Here is a 16,178-nt window from a genome sequence, read left to right as displayed (position 1 = left end):
GCCTTAGGCAACATCAGTGAAACACTGCAAGAGCCAACCGAGCTACCATTAAAAAAAAAAAAAGACTGCAGTTCTAATATTTAATATTAAATATCAGAACTTGCGAGGTTATTATGGAATGGGGAATATACTTTATAGAATCGAGAATTTTTGAATTTTCCTATTTCTAGCTTTTTTCCTAGGGGTTATTATACACCAACAAAACAAGTTAATAATTTAAAATGTACTGTATGTACTGATGATATTTTGGCTTCCCAGATTAGCATTTTTGTCTTAGAATGACAGTGAAACACTACTTCTTTACCAGCCCTCCATTCAGTAATGTTTTTTTTTTTAATGAACTGTCTTCACTTAAGTATAGAGTACCCGTTTACAGTATCGGGTCCTTTTGTTCTTTATTAAATATCAGCACTGTGCAATTTTTATATTGTTTCAGATCTTTATATTGAGTCTTTTAGTCATAAAAATGCTAAAACAGAACACCATTTAAATTATCTGCTTTTAAGTTTTCTCTTACATGTTTTCCCCAAAATGAGATTCTTCTTTTTTCAGCATTTTAGAGGTTAATTGTGCTTTTTCCTTCTTGTAATGTCCTTCTTTTTTGATAAGATGCACAATATTGGAGCCAGCTGTTACTCTTGAATAAATGGCCAATTTTGTCCATCGTACACAAATTTGTAACAAATAACAGAGCTGGGGATGCATTAGGCAACATTCATAATATATAACCCACAGCTTTCCCTTTTATGATTTAGTGATATTTCAGGATATTTGTAAATGTGAAGATTGTTTCAACCATATGTATCCACTTCATTTTAATTTGCCAGTGTCAGTAATTCAAAAGAAAGAAACATTTTGTATTGGATGCAAACAGTTCCTCAGGTGCTCACGATAAAACTTAATGGCCACCATCTTTACTTGTAGTCATTGTAAGCAGTTTCATCAGAATAGGCAATATTTTTTAATTTAAAAGATTCAGTAGATTTAGCAACTCTCTACTGCCATATATATTTAGAACATTGATTTTTGTCAGTTTTGAGCAAATCTCAGTCCTTTGATATCTAGTCATTTTCACGGGATGGTGAAACACATTGTGGAATAAATTGGACCCATATAGAAATATGTTTGGGGTTTGTATTAACAATGATTGCTGGAAGGATGAAACCATTATGGCTCCCATCTGACTTAACAACATAATTTCCTATAGAAGCTACTGAGTTCAGCATTATGCATATATGATTTTCTTAACAAGAGAGCTCTCTTGAATTTTGATAGTTCAAAAAGAAATATACAAATTATTCTACAAAATTAGAAGGAAAATGAATTTTTCAGTTACATCCAACTAAAAATTTATCTCATCTGCAATTTTTTAATCTTAGATAATCTGTTGGATAATCTCAACAGTTTTATCTCTATAATCAAGGAAGCGTATGCTGAGTAAAGGCAAGCCTTTTTCATTTTAAGCAATAATTTTATAAAGATGGTTTTATAAGGATTATAGATGATGAGTTTATATGCCATTCATACCCTTAAATAAACTGAAAGTCTATATTAATAAGTTTTGGTTTTGGTTTTTTTTTTTTAAGATTTTATTTATTTGACAGAGATCACAAGTAGGCAGAGAGGCAGGCAGAGGGAGAGGGGAGGCAGATTCCCTGCTAAGCAGAGAGCCCATTGTGGGGCTCAATCTCAGGATCCTGAGACCATGACCTGAGCCGAAGGCAGAGGCTTAACCCACTGACACCCAAGCACCCCTAGACTAATAACTTTTTAGGGAATATGCATTATGCTAGGTTATATAGACTATAAGAAATGAATAAGACATTTTTGATGTTTGGAGTTATTCCTACCTTTTTTCTGTCTAGTCATCTAGATAATCAGACTGAAGTAAAACTTTAGTTTTAGCATAGAATTAGTTCCCTTCACCTCTTGGGAGGTAACTGGGTTTTGTAGAAATTTTTAAGTAATTTCTCTTTTCAAACTTGAAGTCTTAGGGAAAAAAATGATTTCTCTGTTGTTTAGTAGTCAAGGTATTTAGATTGACTACTTAAATCTTAGAGAAAATGTGGGGAAATTCAGATACCTAACACTGTTCATGTTGTAACACACAGCTATTGCTAATGTTGGTGAATTGTAATAGTTAACACATTCAAAACATTTGTGAAATTAAGGTTTAACAGAAACTAAGGAATATTACAGAATCTTTCAGGTAAAGGTGACAGTATAAAAGCACACACCGTAGAGTTTCTCAGTTCTAAGGCCCAAAGTCCCCACCTTGTAGGATGAAACCCCTCAGTCATGGGAAAGCCCTGACAATTGGGGTCACATTAACAATCAAATGGTATAAAACGTGAATGAACATATGAGTACATTTTTAATGTTTGGATTCTATGAAGAATAAAACATGAGTGGATCTTAGTACCATTAATTCATATTTTCTAGATCTCTAGGCATAATTAAAATGGTATTTTACTTGTTTCCATAATCTTAAGTGGGAAAGAAAGCTTCTTGGGCCCTAAGTATAATTGAGAGTTTATATTTTCATTAATGAAAATATGTATGAACATAGGTAGAAAACTTCATAGTGTGAATTGTCAAACAGCTGGGGGTTTTGTAGCTTTTGAGCTGAAAATGGCTCTTGGAGTGCAGTAAGATCTCAGTCTTTCTAGTGCTTGTGATTATACTAATGATTTTTCTCTCCTCACCTAGAATTGGACAAGTTTTCACATTATAAAGATATTTTATATATGTAAAATTTATAATTATGTCCTTTATAAGGGAGTACCTGATGCTTTGTACAGCCTAAGGTTTTGCTTTACCTAATTCTGAAAGTCTGGAGATAGGCACTTGTCCTTACAGTGTACTATTTAATTTTGAGTCCTTCCACTGCATATTTATATTTCCTTATACCGTCCATCACAGATCAGCCTCTTTATGTTTGAAAGAAGGCATATCCCTAGAACTTAACATTGAGGGAAAGGTCAGTTTGTTTTCCTGTTGAAGAAGAGAGGTAAAATAAAGAGAACTTTTCAGTGTTCTTTTCAGTTAAAGTGTCATTGCCAGCGTTTGGATTTTTCTGAACACATATATAACTTGTTTTGGCTCTTTAACTGAATTATAAATATTTTATAACATTTGTTATTGCTTCATCAGAAAAGTGTCCTTTCTGCTTTATATAATTTTAAAAGGATTATTGATAGGTTTTTTTATTGTATCTGGAGGTCAGAGTTTTATCTTGAGTTGTGATTTTGCATTTATAGCAGATTTATAGAGAAGATGGGATTCTGTCTAATTAACACATTTTAAAAACTGCTTTATAAAATTGCATGGATTTAAGGTAAACTTGTCAAAATTCTGTTAAGTACTGTATTTAGAAAATTCTCAAAATGATGAATTTTATTTGAACTGAAGTCTAGCTGGCCAGGTTCCTCCCCTTATGTCTTCTGTATCACAAATCATGGGATAAGTCCTGCTTTAAGGGTCCAGAGGCTTTTAATAATTGACTTTCAGAATAGGCACCTGGCTATTAGTAAGCAGGCCAGTTTACATTGTCAGATTTGAGGGAAAGCCTTCTTGTTACTTTTAAGCACTAAATAAAAAGTTATTTTAATGCCAGGTGAAAAGTACAAAAGAATACATCCAGTATGATACTGTTTTCAGGATGTTCAAAGATAAACAAAGCTAAATAATATTGAAGATACGTACCTATTTGGTAAAGCTTCAAACAAAAAACAAGGGAATGGTTAAAGAACCATCAGAATGGTGATTACCTTTGATGAGAAGAGGAGTCTCCAGGAAACATCATTGTTATTGGCAGTGTTCTCTTAAGTTTGGGATGAGGATCACAGTTACTGGTTCATGTTATCATTGTATCTCCTAAGTTACATACACTATAATTGCTTGTGTGTTGTGCATATCAAATTTTTCACTAACTGAAATTATTAGAATCTATCCTGTTAAAATGAGAAAGGTGTAGGAGATTCATTGTTCAAGCCTAAAAGTTGGTAGCTTTTCATAAAAACTTAGAAAGCCCCTTTCTGAATATCTTTTTCATTGCAGTGTCTAGAGTTTTATATAATTTTTTATTTGAACCCCAATTAATTCATGCAGCTATAACAGCTGGTGGCATTTAGAGTCTAAATACTGCTTATTCTCATGTGGATGCATCATTAGAATCAGGTGTTGTAATCACCCATCACTGCACTAGATGGAAAGTCAGCCAGAATAAATATAGTTCTGGAGAATGCAGAGGGAATAATTTGAAAATGTAATTTGTATGTAAGAATTCATTTTGTTTATGCATGTGGTTATAAATTTTTTTTATTTTTTAATAAGAATGGCAGGTAGGCAGACAGACTGGTTTTGTTAAATGTGTTACTTGGTGTTTGGTTATATCTGTAAGCACAAGGCTATCTCCCAAATTCCTTCCTGACTTCTTAACACTGTTCAGTAAATACCTTAACTCTGTTCTGTGAGGCACACAGAGGCTTCCCTGTGCCTGATTGTACCTTCCTCTGACCTGCTGTGGTAAAATGGCCTGCTTCAAGCTTAGAGCCACCTTTCATTTATTCAGACCCAGTCATACCAACTTAGCTCAGTAACCAACTTTGTAAAAGTCTGACTTTTACTCTGTATATTGACAAATGACTGACACATTCTTACAGATGTCTTTAAAAAACAGTTAACTTCTGTTTTTTCCACCCAGCCGCCGATAAAGATGATAGTTCAGAAGACCTGTCAGTGCCAAGTAGTCCACATACAGAAGCTATACAGCATAGTTCTGTCAGCACATCCAATGGAGTCAGTTCAACCTCCAAGGCCGAAGCAGTGGCCACCTCAGTCCTCACGCAGATGGCGGACCAGAGTACAGAGCCCGCACTTTCGCAGATTGTTATGGCTCCTGCCTCCCAGTCACAGCCCTCAGGAAGTTGATTAAAAACCTGCAGTGCAGCAGTTTTAGATACTCATTAGTGACTTCAAAGGGAAATCAAGGAAAGACCAGTTTCCATTTATGCGAAATCTGTGGTTGTAAATTTTTTTTTTTACTTGAAATTAAATTTGGCTCTAAAGTTGGTGTAGCAGCAGTTGATGATCAGACTGAACAACAGATTTTAGTCTCTGGAAAAAGACTGATTTTGCTTTTTTTATAAATATTGTTAGATTTATTAATTTTCTGTGCTCAATGTGTAAATTGTATTATAATTCATTGTGGTTTATTTCATTTTTAATTTGGTGGTGTTTTAATAAATGGGGGTGTTACTGAATCTCTTCCCACTTCCATTTCTTTTGACCACCTCTTAATCCTCAACTGTGATGGTAGTATTGTTTATCATTTATACCAAAGTTCTGCATAGTCCCTATTGACTTTGTAATATTAACAAGGTCATAAAGCACTAGCAAGAGAAAGATAGAGATTTGCTTTTAATCTTTTTGCCTTTTATTTTGCACATTATGCAAAAGGAAAAACATTAGAGAACACTTTTTAAGTGAGTGAAACATGGTAAGAGACATACGATGCTTTTATGCACACTCTGAAACTAAATCAAGATCATTAATCGTGTGTTTTCTTTAAGATTTTAAGTAGACATGAATTTTGGAATCCTTTATCATTTCAAAATGACTATTTTTCGAGTCTTAAATTCAGTATTTTAAACCCTATGTTTTGAGGCTGTTAAAAATATGAAATTATATAATCTATGATACAGGGTTATCCAATATCTTAATAATTTTTTGAAATTAGGTTTTGGTTTTGGTTTTTTGCAGATTTCAGGTTACAAACTGAGAAGTTTATGCATAATCAAGTATGGTATGGTTGCCAGAAAAAGCCTAAAAATTACTTAGAAAATTTAAGACTGTTTACCCCCATTGTCTTGTACTTGCAAGCTAAGTTGTACTTATTCTTGTGAAAGCACTGTCATCTTTTAGTAGCAAATTTTGATAACGTTTCTCGTGGGAAAAAAATCAGTATCTATCTTTAGAACAATGTAATTATAATGTGGGAAGCAAGAGTGGATGAGAGTGAGTGTGTGTATGTGTATGTATGTGTGTATGTTTCTTTCAATAGTTTATGCCAGCAGTCTTTGCTTGAATGTTTAACGATGCCTTCAGTGTGATGCTGGCCAATAGATGATTGCAATTTAAAATGTCATTACTGTGCAGGCTTGGATAACTAACATTCCATGATGTAGTTTGTTTCTGATGAGATGATTGTAGGTACACTTTTCTCATTATCCAATCATCTGTGGGATACTGAGTTTTCTAATGTGCCATTATCTATTTTTATTCTGCAGTTATGTTCAAAATACAGTACAATATTTTAAAATAGACTAAATTGTTAAAAATAAAGTAGTAGATGTGTGTAAGACAACTTTGTAAAATAGTTATGGTCCTACCCAGTAGCAACTTCTGGCATTCAAGCAGGATTCCATTATGTAAATATCTGTAATGCATTTATAATAAGTTGTGTAGTTTGTTCTGCATCTATACTACACTATTTACAAACGTCTCAGTGCCATCTCCTAATGAGACTGACATTTAAAAAACCTATATCAAGTATCCTTGATAATTCAAGGAAATATCCCACCTGCCTAAGTTCCAAACTGGGAAACATTAAAATTATACAAATGACATTTCAGGACTTTTAGGTATGAAGATAATAGGATTTTTATTGTTTGGCTTATTAGCATTTTTAGTTGATAATCCTACTTCTAAATTTTTTTTATTTTTAACTGATTTTATAATTTTAAAGTAATGAATTTCTAATCGTGACTTTGCCGTAGTTATGCTAAGGAGTTGATCTCAAAGGCACAAAATATGAATTCTGCAAGAAGGCTATTTTTTATTGTAGTTTGGATGGGTTAGGAAAAGCCTCAATTTTTTCACTCTCCTAAGTCCTTCAGTATATTTTTCTTTTATTATTTATGCAAGTTAAAGTTTTTTGGTAACAGGAATTCTTGCAACTGTAAAATAAAACTACATAGATGTAAGAAGTCATGTAAACGGTTAATGAACTTACCAAGGTTAGCAAAACTTTCATTGTAAATCAGTCTGTACTCAGCAAATAAAAATCATTATTAGTTGTATAAACACAAATTCCATTTTGACTTTCAGGATGTCACACTACTTCTGTACCTAGCATTTTGAGTCCTTATATTTGCAATGTTACACAAACTGTACTACTTTCTTTTATGTGCAGTTTGCATGAGTAAACCATCAGAGAATAAATTCTATCTTTAAATTATGTTCATAATTTGCTTGTCCTTACCTATCTTTCATAAAGTAAGGTCACCTGATAATGATACGGTTTTGTTTTTTTTTTTCCTGCAGGACGTTTATTATCTGAAAAGAACCAGGTAGTCTTTCTATTTATATGATAAAAATTCATTCCTTCTGAAAGACTTTTCAACTGCAGGGTGCTCAGGCCTTGTTCTTCTCTGCATTCATTAAACCCCATTTGTATACAGTGAACCTTTAATCTTCCCCAACCTGGAACATTCCCCCAACTACAGCCACACACAGATCTACCAGCCTTTGGCATTTCTTGGCGACTGCCTAACAAAACATCTTGAACATGATGTGTCCAACATTGCGTCTCAACTGTAGTTCAATATGACATGTCCAGCACTGGCTCTTCATCATCCCCCACCTTCCCTGCAAGAGTGCTTCTCCAGCAGTCTTTCGTAAGGCACTGATGACAGCTCCATCCTTCCAGTTACTTAAGCAGGGACAACTGTTGTTACCCTTGATTCCTCTTTTCTCACAGCCCACCTCCAAACTATTAGGAAACGCTGTTGGCTTTTCCTTCAGAACAGTCGAGAATTCAGCCACTTCTCACCCTGTTCATTGCTATCGTCCTGATCCTTGCCCTCATTTTTTCTCACCCAGTTACTGTATTTGCCTTGTAACTGTCTCCTTGCTTCCACCCTGCCTCCTGTAGCCCATCCTCAGTATAACAGCTGGAGTGGTCCTTTCCAAATGTGAATCCGCTTATAGCATTTCTCTACTCCAAATCCTGGCGCCAACTCCTCACTGCACTCAGAGCTAGAGTCCCCGTGTTGTTACATCTCTGAACACATGTACAACTTCGTTTTATTCGGTGAATGACTGCTTAACTATCGGTGTGTCGGTCATTCTGGGCACTTGGAATCCACCAGTAGCCCAAACAAAAATCCCTGACTTTGTGGAACTACATTCTAAAGAGGAGGGTGGGCAGGAAGGTGTTGGGGAAAAACAGTTAACATACTAAATACATTGTATATTGTATTAGAAGTGGCCAGGGCAAAGTGTTTAAGAAACAGAGGCTGGAGAGCATGTGAAGTAATATTTCAGTCTTCTCTTTCAGGTTGAGCCAATCTGAAAAGATGCAAAAAATCACATGGCCAATTTTTACATTAAGGTACACATTCTAACAAATGTACTTAATCTGGATTACATGATTTTAGATGAAAGATTTCATGAAGACAAGGTGATGTTCTCCTCTAACAGAATTTGATGAAATACTGAAAGGTCAAACTCGTGTTGGCATTGATTTGTCTCAGAGGACAGAAAAATAATCTTGTCTCTGGTGTGTATTTAATGTTAAATATAGTTTATTAATTCTACATCTCAGACTGTATAGCAATTAATGCTTGACACTTAAGAATTTACTTGTGAGAGTAGAACTATGAGGGAATCCTGTTTACTTCTAGGCCTTCATTTATACATATGCACAGACAGACGGAAAAAAAATTCCTAGAAGGAAAACATTTTAAATCTGACATTTCTAGAGTATCTTGACCATAGGATAATGGTTACTTTCGAAGGAAAGTTACACCATTTTGTGTCTGATGTAGTTATGAAAAATAATTTCTGTAAACTATTAATAAATACAGATTTATTCCCTAATTCTCACATGGCTTTAAAAAAAAGGTCTTTCCAGACAGTAGACTGAGACATGGTCATTCATTGAGGCAATTTAGGATCTTAATAGATCCTAGAAAGTTAATATCCTTCTGTGTGGAGAAAAATGCACATAAAATTTAGAACAAAGGTTCTATTTAGAACAAATGGTAGGAGAAAGCTTCCTACCATTTAAGTTAATGGTGAGTTCCCATAGGAAAAGCACAATCATGAAAATATTTCAGAACTAAAGGATTAGTTCTGAAATAACAAAGGCCTTGTGACATTGGAACCTACAATAAAAGAGAAAATATACATGGTTTTATTCTATTGTAGCAGTCCAAAGCACCAAATCAGATGTTAGTTATAAAATTATCAAATCTGTCATGGCACTCTAAAAGGGTTTTGTTATTCAACAGTGGGCCAGTGAGTTCCATCTTTCCCCTTCAAATATACATGAAAATTTTTCCAGTGGCTTTCAGAGAAGAGGAAGACATTGGTACAACCTGGTCATGGTCACAATGCCTTCCCTTGCCTCTTTATTTTGCATTAAATTTTATATTTAAGACCATTCCTTGAGCTAGAATTTGTTTGACAGAATAGTTGCCATGGCTCTATCATGCATTACCTCAATTATTTGGAAAAGTATTTGAGTCTGAATCTCATTTTTAACTGTCAGTTATGTCAAATGAAGGTTGGTTTACTTAGATTTCATTTTCAGTGAAAGTAGACCCCCCGACCACCACCAAAAAAAAGAATATTCTCCCAAAAGAGGACATTTTACAATTATTTTTTGCTAATTGTTTAAAAGCATGTACATTATGAAGAGATGTGGTTCCTATAGCCTGACAGAAAAATTAAGCAATAATTATTTAATGGGGTTTACCTAGCAGAATTTAAGATAATAGTCTATTGTAAGTTTCTCAGAATTGGGAACAAATGCATTGTTTATGAGGAAGTAAAATTTGCCAATACATTTGTCTTCAAAAGTAAACCCTTTTGCATTATCCATAATTATTGTTTGATTTTTTCCTACCAATTTTTTTTTTTAATTTAAACATGTAGTTTAAATATGTAGCAAATGTTCTTCTGTCCATTTTGGGAATTGTGCTTGTTAAAATTGTCAGAGGGTCTAATTAAATAACATCAGTGAAAAATAAAAAGTAATATAACTATCCTAGCATTAATTAATTTGGACATTTAAAAAATTAATCAGATAATTATTGACTTTCCCAACTGCCAAATTTTCAGGGAAGTACTTCTTTTACATCTCAATTTATTCAGCTCAGCTAATGGTTTCTGAGGTGACTTCCATCACCATGAGGCAGTCTGCTAAAGCATAAACATCCTTCTCAATAGCTGAAGTTAACATTGCAAACAAAGCTCTAAAGTTCTTTCCCATGATATTAAAGGTAAGTAAAACTGGCTGTAATTCTTTTTTATGGACTAGCATGTATTTGTGACAAAGTAACATTAGATAACAATTTTGAAGATGTTTCCAGTATCACTTTCATTAATGTGTTTTATTTGTAGATCCTGTATGAGTGCCTCAAAAGTAGTGTGCTGTTGTTGAAATGACATTGTTCTTTGAGAACTTGCATAAAAGACATCTGTATGCCTGCTATAACTAGTAGTCTAGATTATAGAAGGCCATTAAGGTTGACTGGGGCTACAAAACCTAGCAAACCATTGACTTTCAGAAAAGGGACATTAGGAAAGTGTTTTAAGGACCAGACAATAGTAGGAAGGCTGGCCCACATGGAAACCGGCTACCAAGTTGCAGTAATTCAGGCATGAGTTGTAATAAGGACTAGGGAAAAAGGGCCAATAAGTAGCAAAAGGAATCGGTGTAGGAAATATTTTGCAAGAAGTACCTATAGAATTAATCGACTAAAAGGGAGATGATGAAAAGCAAAGGAAGAAGACTCCATCTTTCAGGCTTGAAAAGACTAGTGGTGTCACTTACAAGAATAAGTAAGTTGGGAAAGGGAGCTAATTTGGGAACAGTGGTTGTTTAGTATTTTGGAGATTAAATGTCCAGACTACACCAAAAAACTGCTAGAAGCTATGAATGAATTCAGTAAGGTCACTGGATACAAAATCAACATACAGAAATCTGTTGCATTTCTATACACTAATAATGAAGTAGCTGAAAGAGAAGTTAAGAAAACAATTCCATTTCTTATTGCATCAAAAAGAGTAAAGTACCTAGGAATAAACTTAACCAAGGAGGTGGAAGACCTGTACTCTGGAAACTATAAAACATCAGTGAGAGTAACTGAAGATGACACAAACAATTGGAAAGATATTGCATGCTTATGGATTGGGAGAACAAATACTGTTAACATACTACCCAAAACAATCTGTAGGTCTAATGTAATCCCTATCAAAATATCAACAGCATTGTTCATGGAACTAGAACAAATACGAAATTTTTTATGGAACACAAAAGACCCGAAATAGCCAAAGCAATCTTGAAAAAATAAAACTGGAAGTATCACAATCCCAAGATTTCAAGAAATACTCCAAGGCTATAGCAATCAAAACAATACAGAATGGTACCAAAATAGACACATAGATCAAAAGGACAGAATAGAGAGCCCAGGAATAAACCCACAATTACATGGTTAATCAATAACAAAAAAAGCAAGAATATACAATGGGGCAAAAGACAGTCTCTTCAAATGATATTTGGAAAATTGGATAGCTGCATGCAAAAAAAATGAAACTGGACCACTTTCTTATACTATACACAAAAATAAACTCAAAATGAATTAAAGCTCTAAATGAGTGACCTTAAACCATAAAAATCCTGGAAGAGAGCATAGGCAGTATTTCTCTGACATGGCCATAGTGACATTTTTTCTAGATATGTCTTCTAAAGCAAGGGAATCAAAAGCAAAAGTAAACTGTTGGGACTACATCAAAATAAGAAAGCTTCTGCACAGCAAACTATCAACAAAACAAAAAGACAACCTACAGAATGGGAGAAGGTATTTGCAAATGATATATCTGATAAGGGAACAATATCAAAAATATATAAAGAATTTACACAGCACCCCAAAGCAAATAATCCAGTTTAAAAATGGGCAGAAGATGGGGCGCCTGGGTGGCTCAGTGGGTTGAGCGTCTGCCTTCAGCTCAGGTCATGATCTCAGAGTCCTGGGATCAAGGCCCACATTGGGCTCCCTGCTTGGCGGGGAGCCTGCTTCCCCTTCTCCCTGCCTCTCTGCCTACTTGTGAGCTCTCTCGATCTGTCAAAAAAAGTAAATCTTTAAAAAAAAAATGGGCAGAAGACATGAACAGACATTTCTCCAGAGAAAACATACAAATGGCCAACAGACACATAAGAAGACTCTCAGCATCACTCATCATCAGGGAAATGCAAATCAAAACCACAAGAATCAAAACAAGTGTTGGCAAAGATGTGGAGGAAAAGGAGCCCTTTTGCACTTTGGTGGGAATGCAAACTGGTGCAGATACTGTGGAACACAGTATGGAGTTTCCTCAAAAAGTTAAAAATAGAAATACCATATGATCCAGTAATTCCGCTACTGGGTACTTACCCAAAGAATACAAAAACACTAATTCAAAAAGATAGATACACCTGGATGTTTATTGCAGCATTATTTACAATAGCCAAATCATGGACGCAAACCAAGTCCATTGATTGGTGAATGGATAAAGAAGTGGTATATGGGGGGGGGGGGGGGAGTGGGGTCCCCGTGGAATATTACCCTGCCATAAAAAAGAAGGAAATCTTGCCATTTGCAACAACATGGATGGATCTAGAGGGAGGGCGTAATGCTAACTGAAATAAAAGAGAAAAACAAATACATATTTCACTCGTGGAATTTGAGAAAACAAATGAACAAGGGGAAAAGAAGCAAACAAACAAACAAAAAAAAAAAAAACACTCAAATATAGAGAACTGGTGGTTACCAGAGAAGAGGTGAGGGGCAGTGGTTGAAATAGGTGGAGGGAATTAAGAGTACCCACCAGGATGAGCACTGAGTAATGTATAGAATTGTTGAACAACTATATTGCATAACTGAAACTAATATAACACCATATATTATGCTGGAATTTTTAAAAATGTAAATATCCAGTAAGCACATAAAAATGTAATAATAGTCTCTATTGAGTATATTGTTCACTAGGGTACCTCCATTTATCTCATTCAGGCATCATCAAAACCCTATGATGGTACTGTTGTTTTAGTAAGAAAAAAGAAGTGACAACAGATTTAGAAGTTGATAATTAAAATCCTGAGACTGAATTAATTACCTTGAATTATTTGAAAGACAAGATGTAATGGAAGACAGGCAGAAGATCAAGTCTTGAATATTACCATATAATAGGAGAGAAAAGGCAGAGTGGTCAGAAGACCACTAAGATAGTATAATTCCTTTCTGTGGTGCTCTGCAATATATTAAGTACTTTTATAGATACTAATATATTAGAACCTCTGAATCGTGAAGATGGCATTACCTCATTTTATTTTTTTAAAGATTTATTTATGCATTTTGGAGAGAAAGAGTGCATGGGGGAGGGGCAAAGGGAGAGAGATTCCCAAGCAGACTCCACACTCAGTGGGGAGTCCAACGTGGGGTTCAATCCAACAACCCTGAGATCATGACTTGAGCCAAAGTCAAGAGTCACATGCTCAAGCAACTGAGCCACCCAGGCTCCCTGTCCTCATTTTAAGTAAGAAATCAACCTCAGGGAGCACCTGGGTACCCAGTCATTAAGTGGCTGCCTTTGGCTCAGGTCATGATCGCAGGGTCCTGGGATCAAGCCCCACATTGGGCTCCATGCTCCGTGGGGATTCTGCTTCTCCTTTTGCCTACCACTCTGCCTGATTGTGCTTGTTCTCTCTCTCTCTTTTCCTCCCTCTCTCTGTCAAATAAATCTTAAAATCTTTTAAAAAAATTAAAAGGTCAGTGTATGTTAATTGTAGACTAGAAGCAGAGAATAGTAAACTCATATCAGACCTGAAGAAATCATACAGTGTATCAAGAGCTAAGGAGATAGGAGAGGTTGTGAGACAGTAGAATAAGAAGCTGCTACCTGAGTCTAATAGGAATTCCAGAAGAAAAGAATTTAAAAAATGGGAGAGATTATATTCAAAGAGATAATGACAATATTATCTACAATAAATTAAAGACATGAGTCCTCAAAGTCAAGAAACAATTTACATAAATTTAAATCTCTTCTGGACACATCACGTTAATACTTTAGAACACCAAAGACAAAGAAATCTTAAAAGCAGAGGAAAGATACTGTCCCACAGAGGAAAAAGAACCAAAAAATGACAATGGACTTAAAACAAAGGTCAGAAGAAAAGGCAATAATATCTTCAAAGTGCTGAAGAATCCTTGCTAATTTCTAATACAAGAGTATTATTTCTCTACTTGGTGTTTTTGAATTTTTCCCAGAAGAAGTTTAAAAAAGTTTTTAAAAATTGAAAAACACTGAGAGATAAATGACAGTCAACCCAGAATTCTGTTATTTAACTGTTACTTAAGAGTGAAGGCAAAGATAAAAGATTGAAAACCCAACATGTCAAAACGTGGCTTCCTGCTAAATTAGTACATACAGTGCATAGATGGAAGGAAAAGAAGAAAGGCTAAAAATGGGCTAACAATCTAACTTAAGTTATGAAAATAATAACAAAGAATACTTTAACCCACTTTTAAAGATTTATTTATTTATTTGACAGACAGAGGCAGGCAGAGAGAGAGGAGGAAGCAGGCTCCCCACTGAGTAGAGAGCCCGACCTGGGGCTCGATCATGACCTGAGCTGAAGGCAGAGGCTTTAACCCTCTGAGCCATCAGGTGCCCCACAAAGAATACTTTAAAAAGGATAATTTTTAAAGGATAATACCAGTGGAAATGTATATTTTTAAAAAATGAAAGGAATAACAACACCCAGTGTTGGCTTTCAGAAAGGAAGGAAGGAAATGACAAAACCCTGGGGAAGAAGTAGTTTAAAAACTGAAAGAAAGGATTATGGCTGGTGTACTTTTCTGTTTATAGTGTTCTATTTGAATAAAGACATCTGGTGACTCAGTCGGTTAAGCATCTGACTCTTGGTTTCAGCTCAGGTCATGATCTCAGGGTCCTGAGATCCAGTCCCATGTTGGGCTCCACACTCAGTGTGGATTCTGCTTGTCTCTCTCCCTCTGCTCCTCCCTCACACTCACATTCGCTTTATGTTTCTCTCTCTCTCATAAATAAAAATAAAATCTTTAAAAAAAAAAGAATCATACTTCATGATTAAGTGGGATTTATTCCAGGCATGCAAGTCAATGTGATAGGCCACATTAAAAAATGAATAGTAAAAATCACATGATCATCTCAAAAGATGCTGGGAAAAGCATTTGACAAAATTCAGCATCCATTTATGATAAAACCTCTCAAAGTGAGTATACAAGAAAAACTACCTGAACATACTAAAGGTCATATCTGACAAGCCCACAACTAACATCATACTCAGGAGTGAAAAGCTGAAAAGTTTTTTCTGTAAGATCAAGAGCAAGGTAAAGATGCCAGTCTGCTCTTTTATTCAACATAGTACTAGAATTCCTAACCAGAGCAACTAGGCAAGGCAAAGAAAGAAAAGGCATCCAAATTGCAAAGGAAGAAGTGAAATTGTCACTACATACAGATGACATACAAAACCCAACCTTAAGACTCAACCAAAAGAAACCTTTGAGAACTAATAATTGAAATCAGTAAAGTTGCAGGTTACAAAATGAATACACAAAGATCTGTTGCATTTCTATACACTAACAATGGAGAAAGAAATTAAGAAAGCCATCACTTTTATAGTTGCATCAAAAAGAATAAAATACCTGGGAATAAACTTAACTAAGGAGGCAAAAAACCTATATGCTGAAAACTGTACAATGTTGATGAAAGAAATTGAAGACACAAATAAATGGAAAGATATTCTGTGCTCACAAACTGGAAGAATAAAGATTGTTAAAATGTCCATACTACTCAAAGCAATCTGTAGACTCAATGTAATCCCTACAAAATTTCATAGAAATAGAAAACACAATTCTAAAATTGTGGCAACAAAAGACCCCAAATAGCTAAAACAATCTTGAGAAAGAAGAGCAAAGCTGAGGCATCATTATCCTTGATTTTAAATTACATTACAAAGCTGTAATTGAAACAGTATGATATGTCATAAAAACAGACACATCAATGGAACAGAATTGAGAGCCCAGAAGTATGGTCACGCACGTAAGGTCAATTAATTTACAACAAGGAAGCCAAGAATATACAATGGG

The 16,178-nt window shown here is 34.9% G+C and overlaps 1 protein-coding gene across 3 annotated transcripts in view; it reads left to right on the top strand.

Annotated features, from left to right (window-relative positions):
* The window catches only part of ATF2 (activating transcription factor 2), an 83,938-nt gene extending 76,698 nt beyond the window's left edge, over window positions 1-7,240 (top strand). For all 3 annotated transcript variants that reach the window (XM_046019330.1, XM_046019331.1, XM_046019329.1), the window contains one exon: window positions 4,706-7,240. In XM_046019330.1, coding sequence (XP_045875286.1) covers window positions 4,706-4,932 — 227 coding nt within the window. In that variant the 3' untranslated portion in view covers window positions 4,933-7,240. The remainder of the gene's footprint in view (window positions 1-4,705) is intronic.
* Window positions 7,241-16,178: the final 8,938 nt, after the last annotated feature.

Source organism: Meles meles, chromosome 9 (assembly GCF_922984935.1).
Source record: "Meles meles chromosome 9, mMelMel3.1 paternal haplotype, whole genome shotgun sequence".
NCBI lineage: Eukaryota > Metazoa > Chordata > Mammalia > Carnivora > Mustelidae > Meles > Meles meles.
Note: the sequence above shows the minus strand (reverse complement) of the source record. Positions and strands in the feature narration are given on the sequence as shown.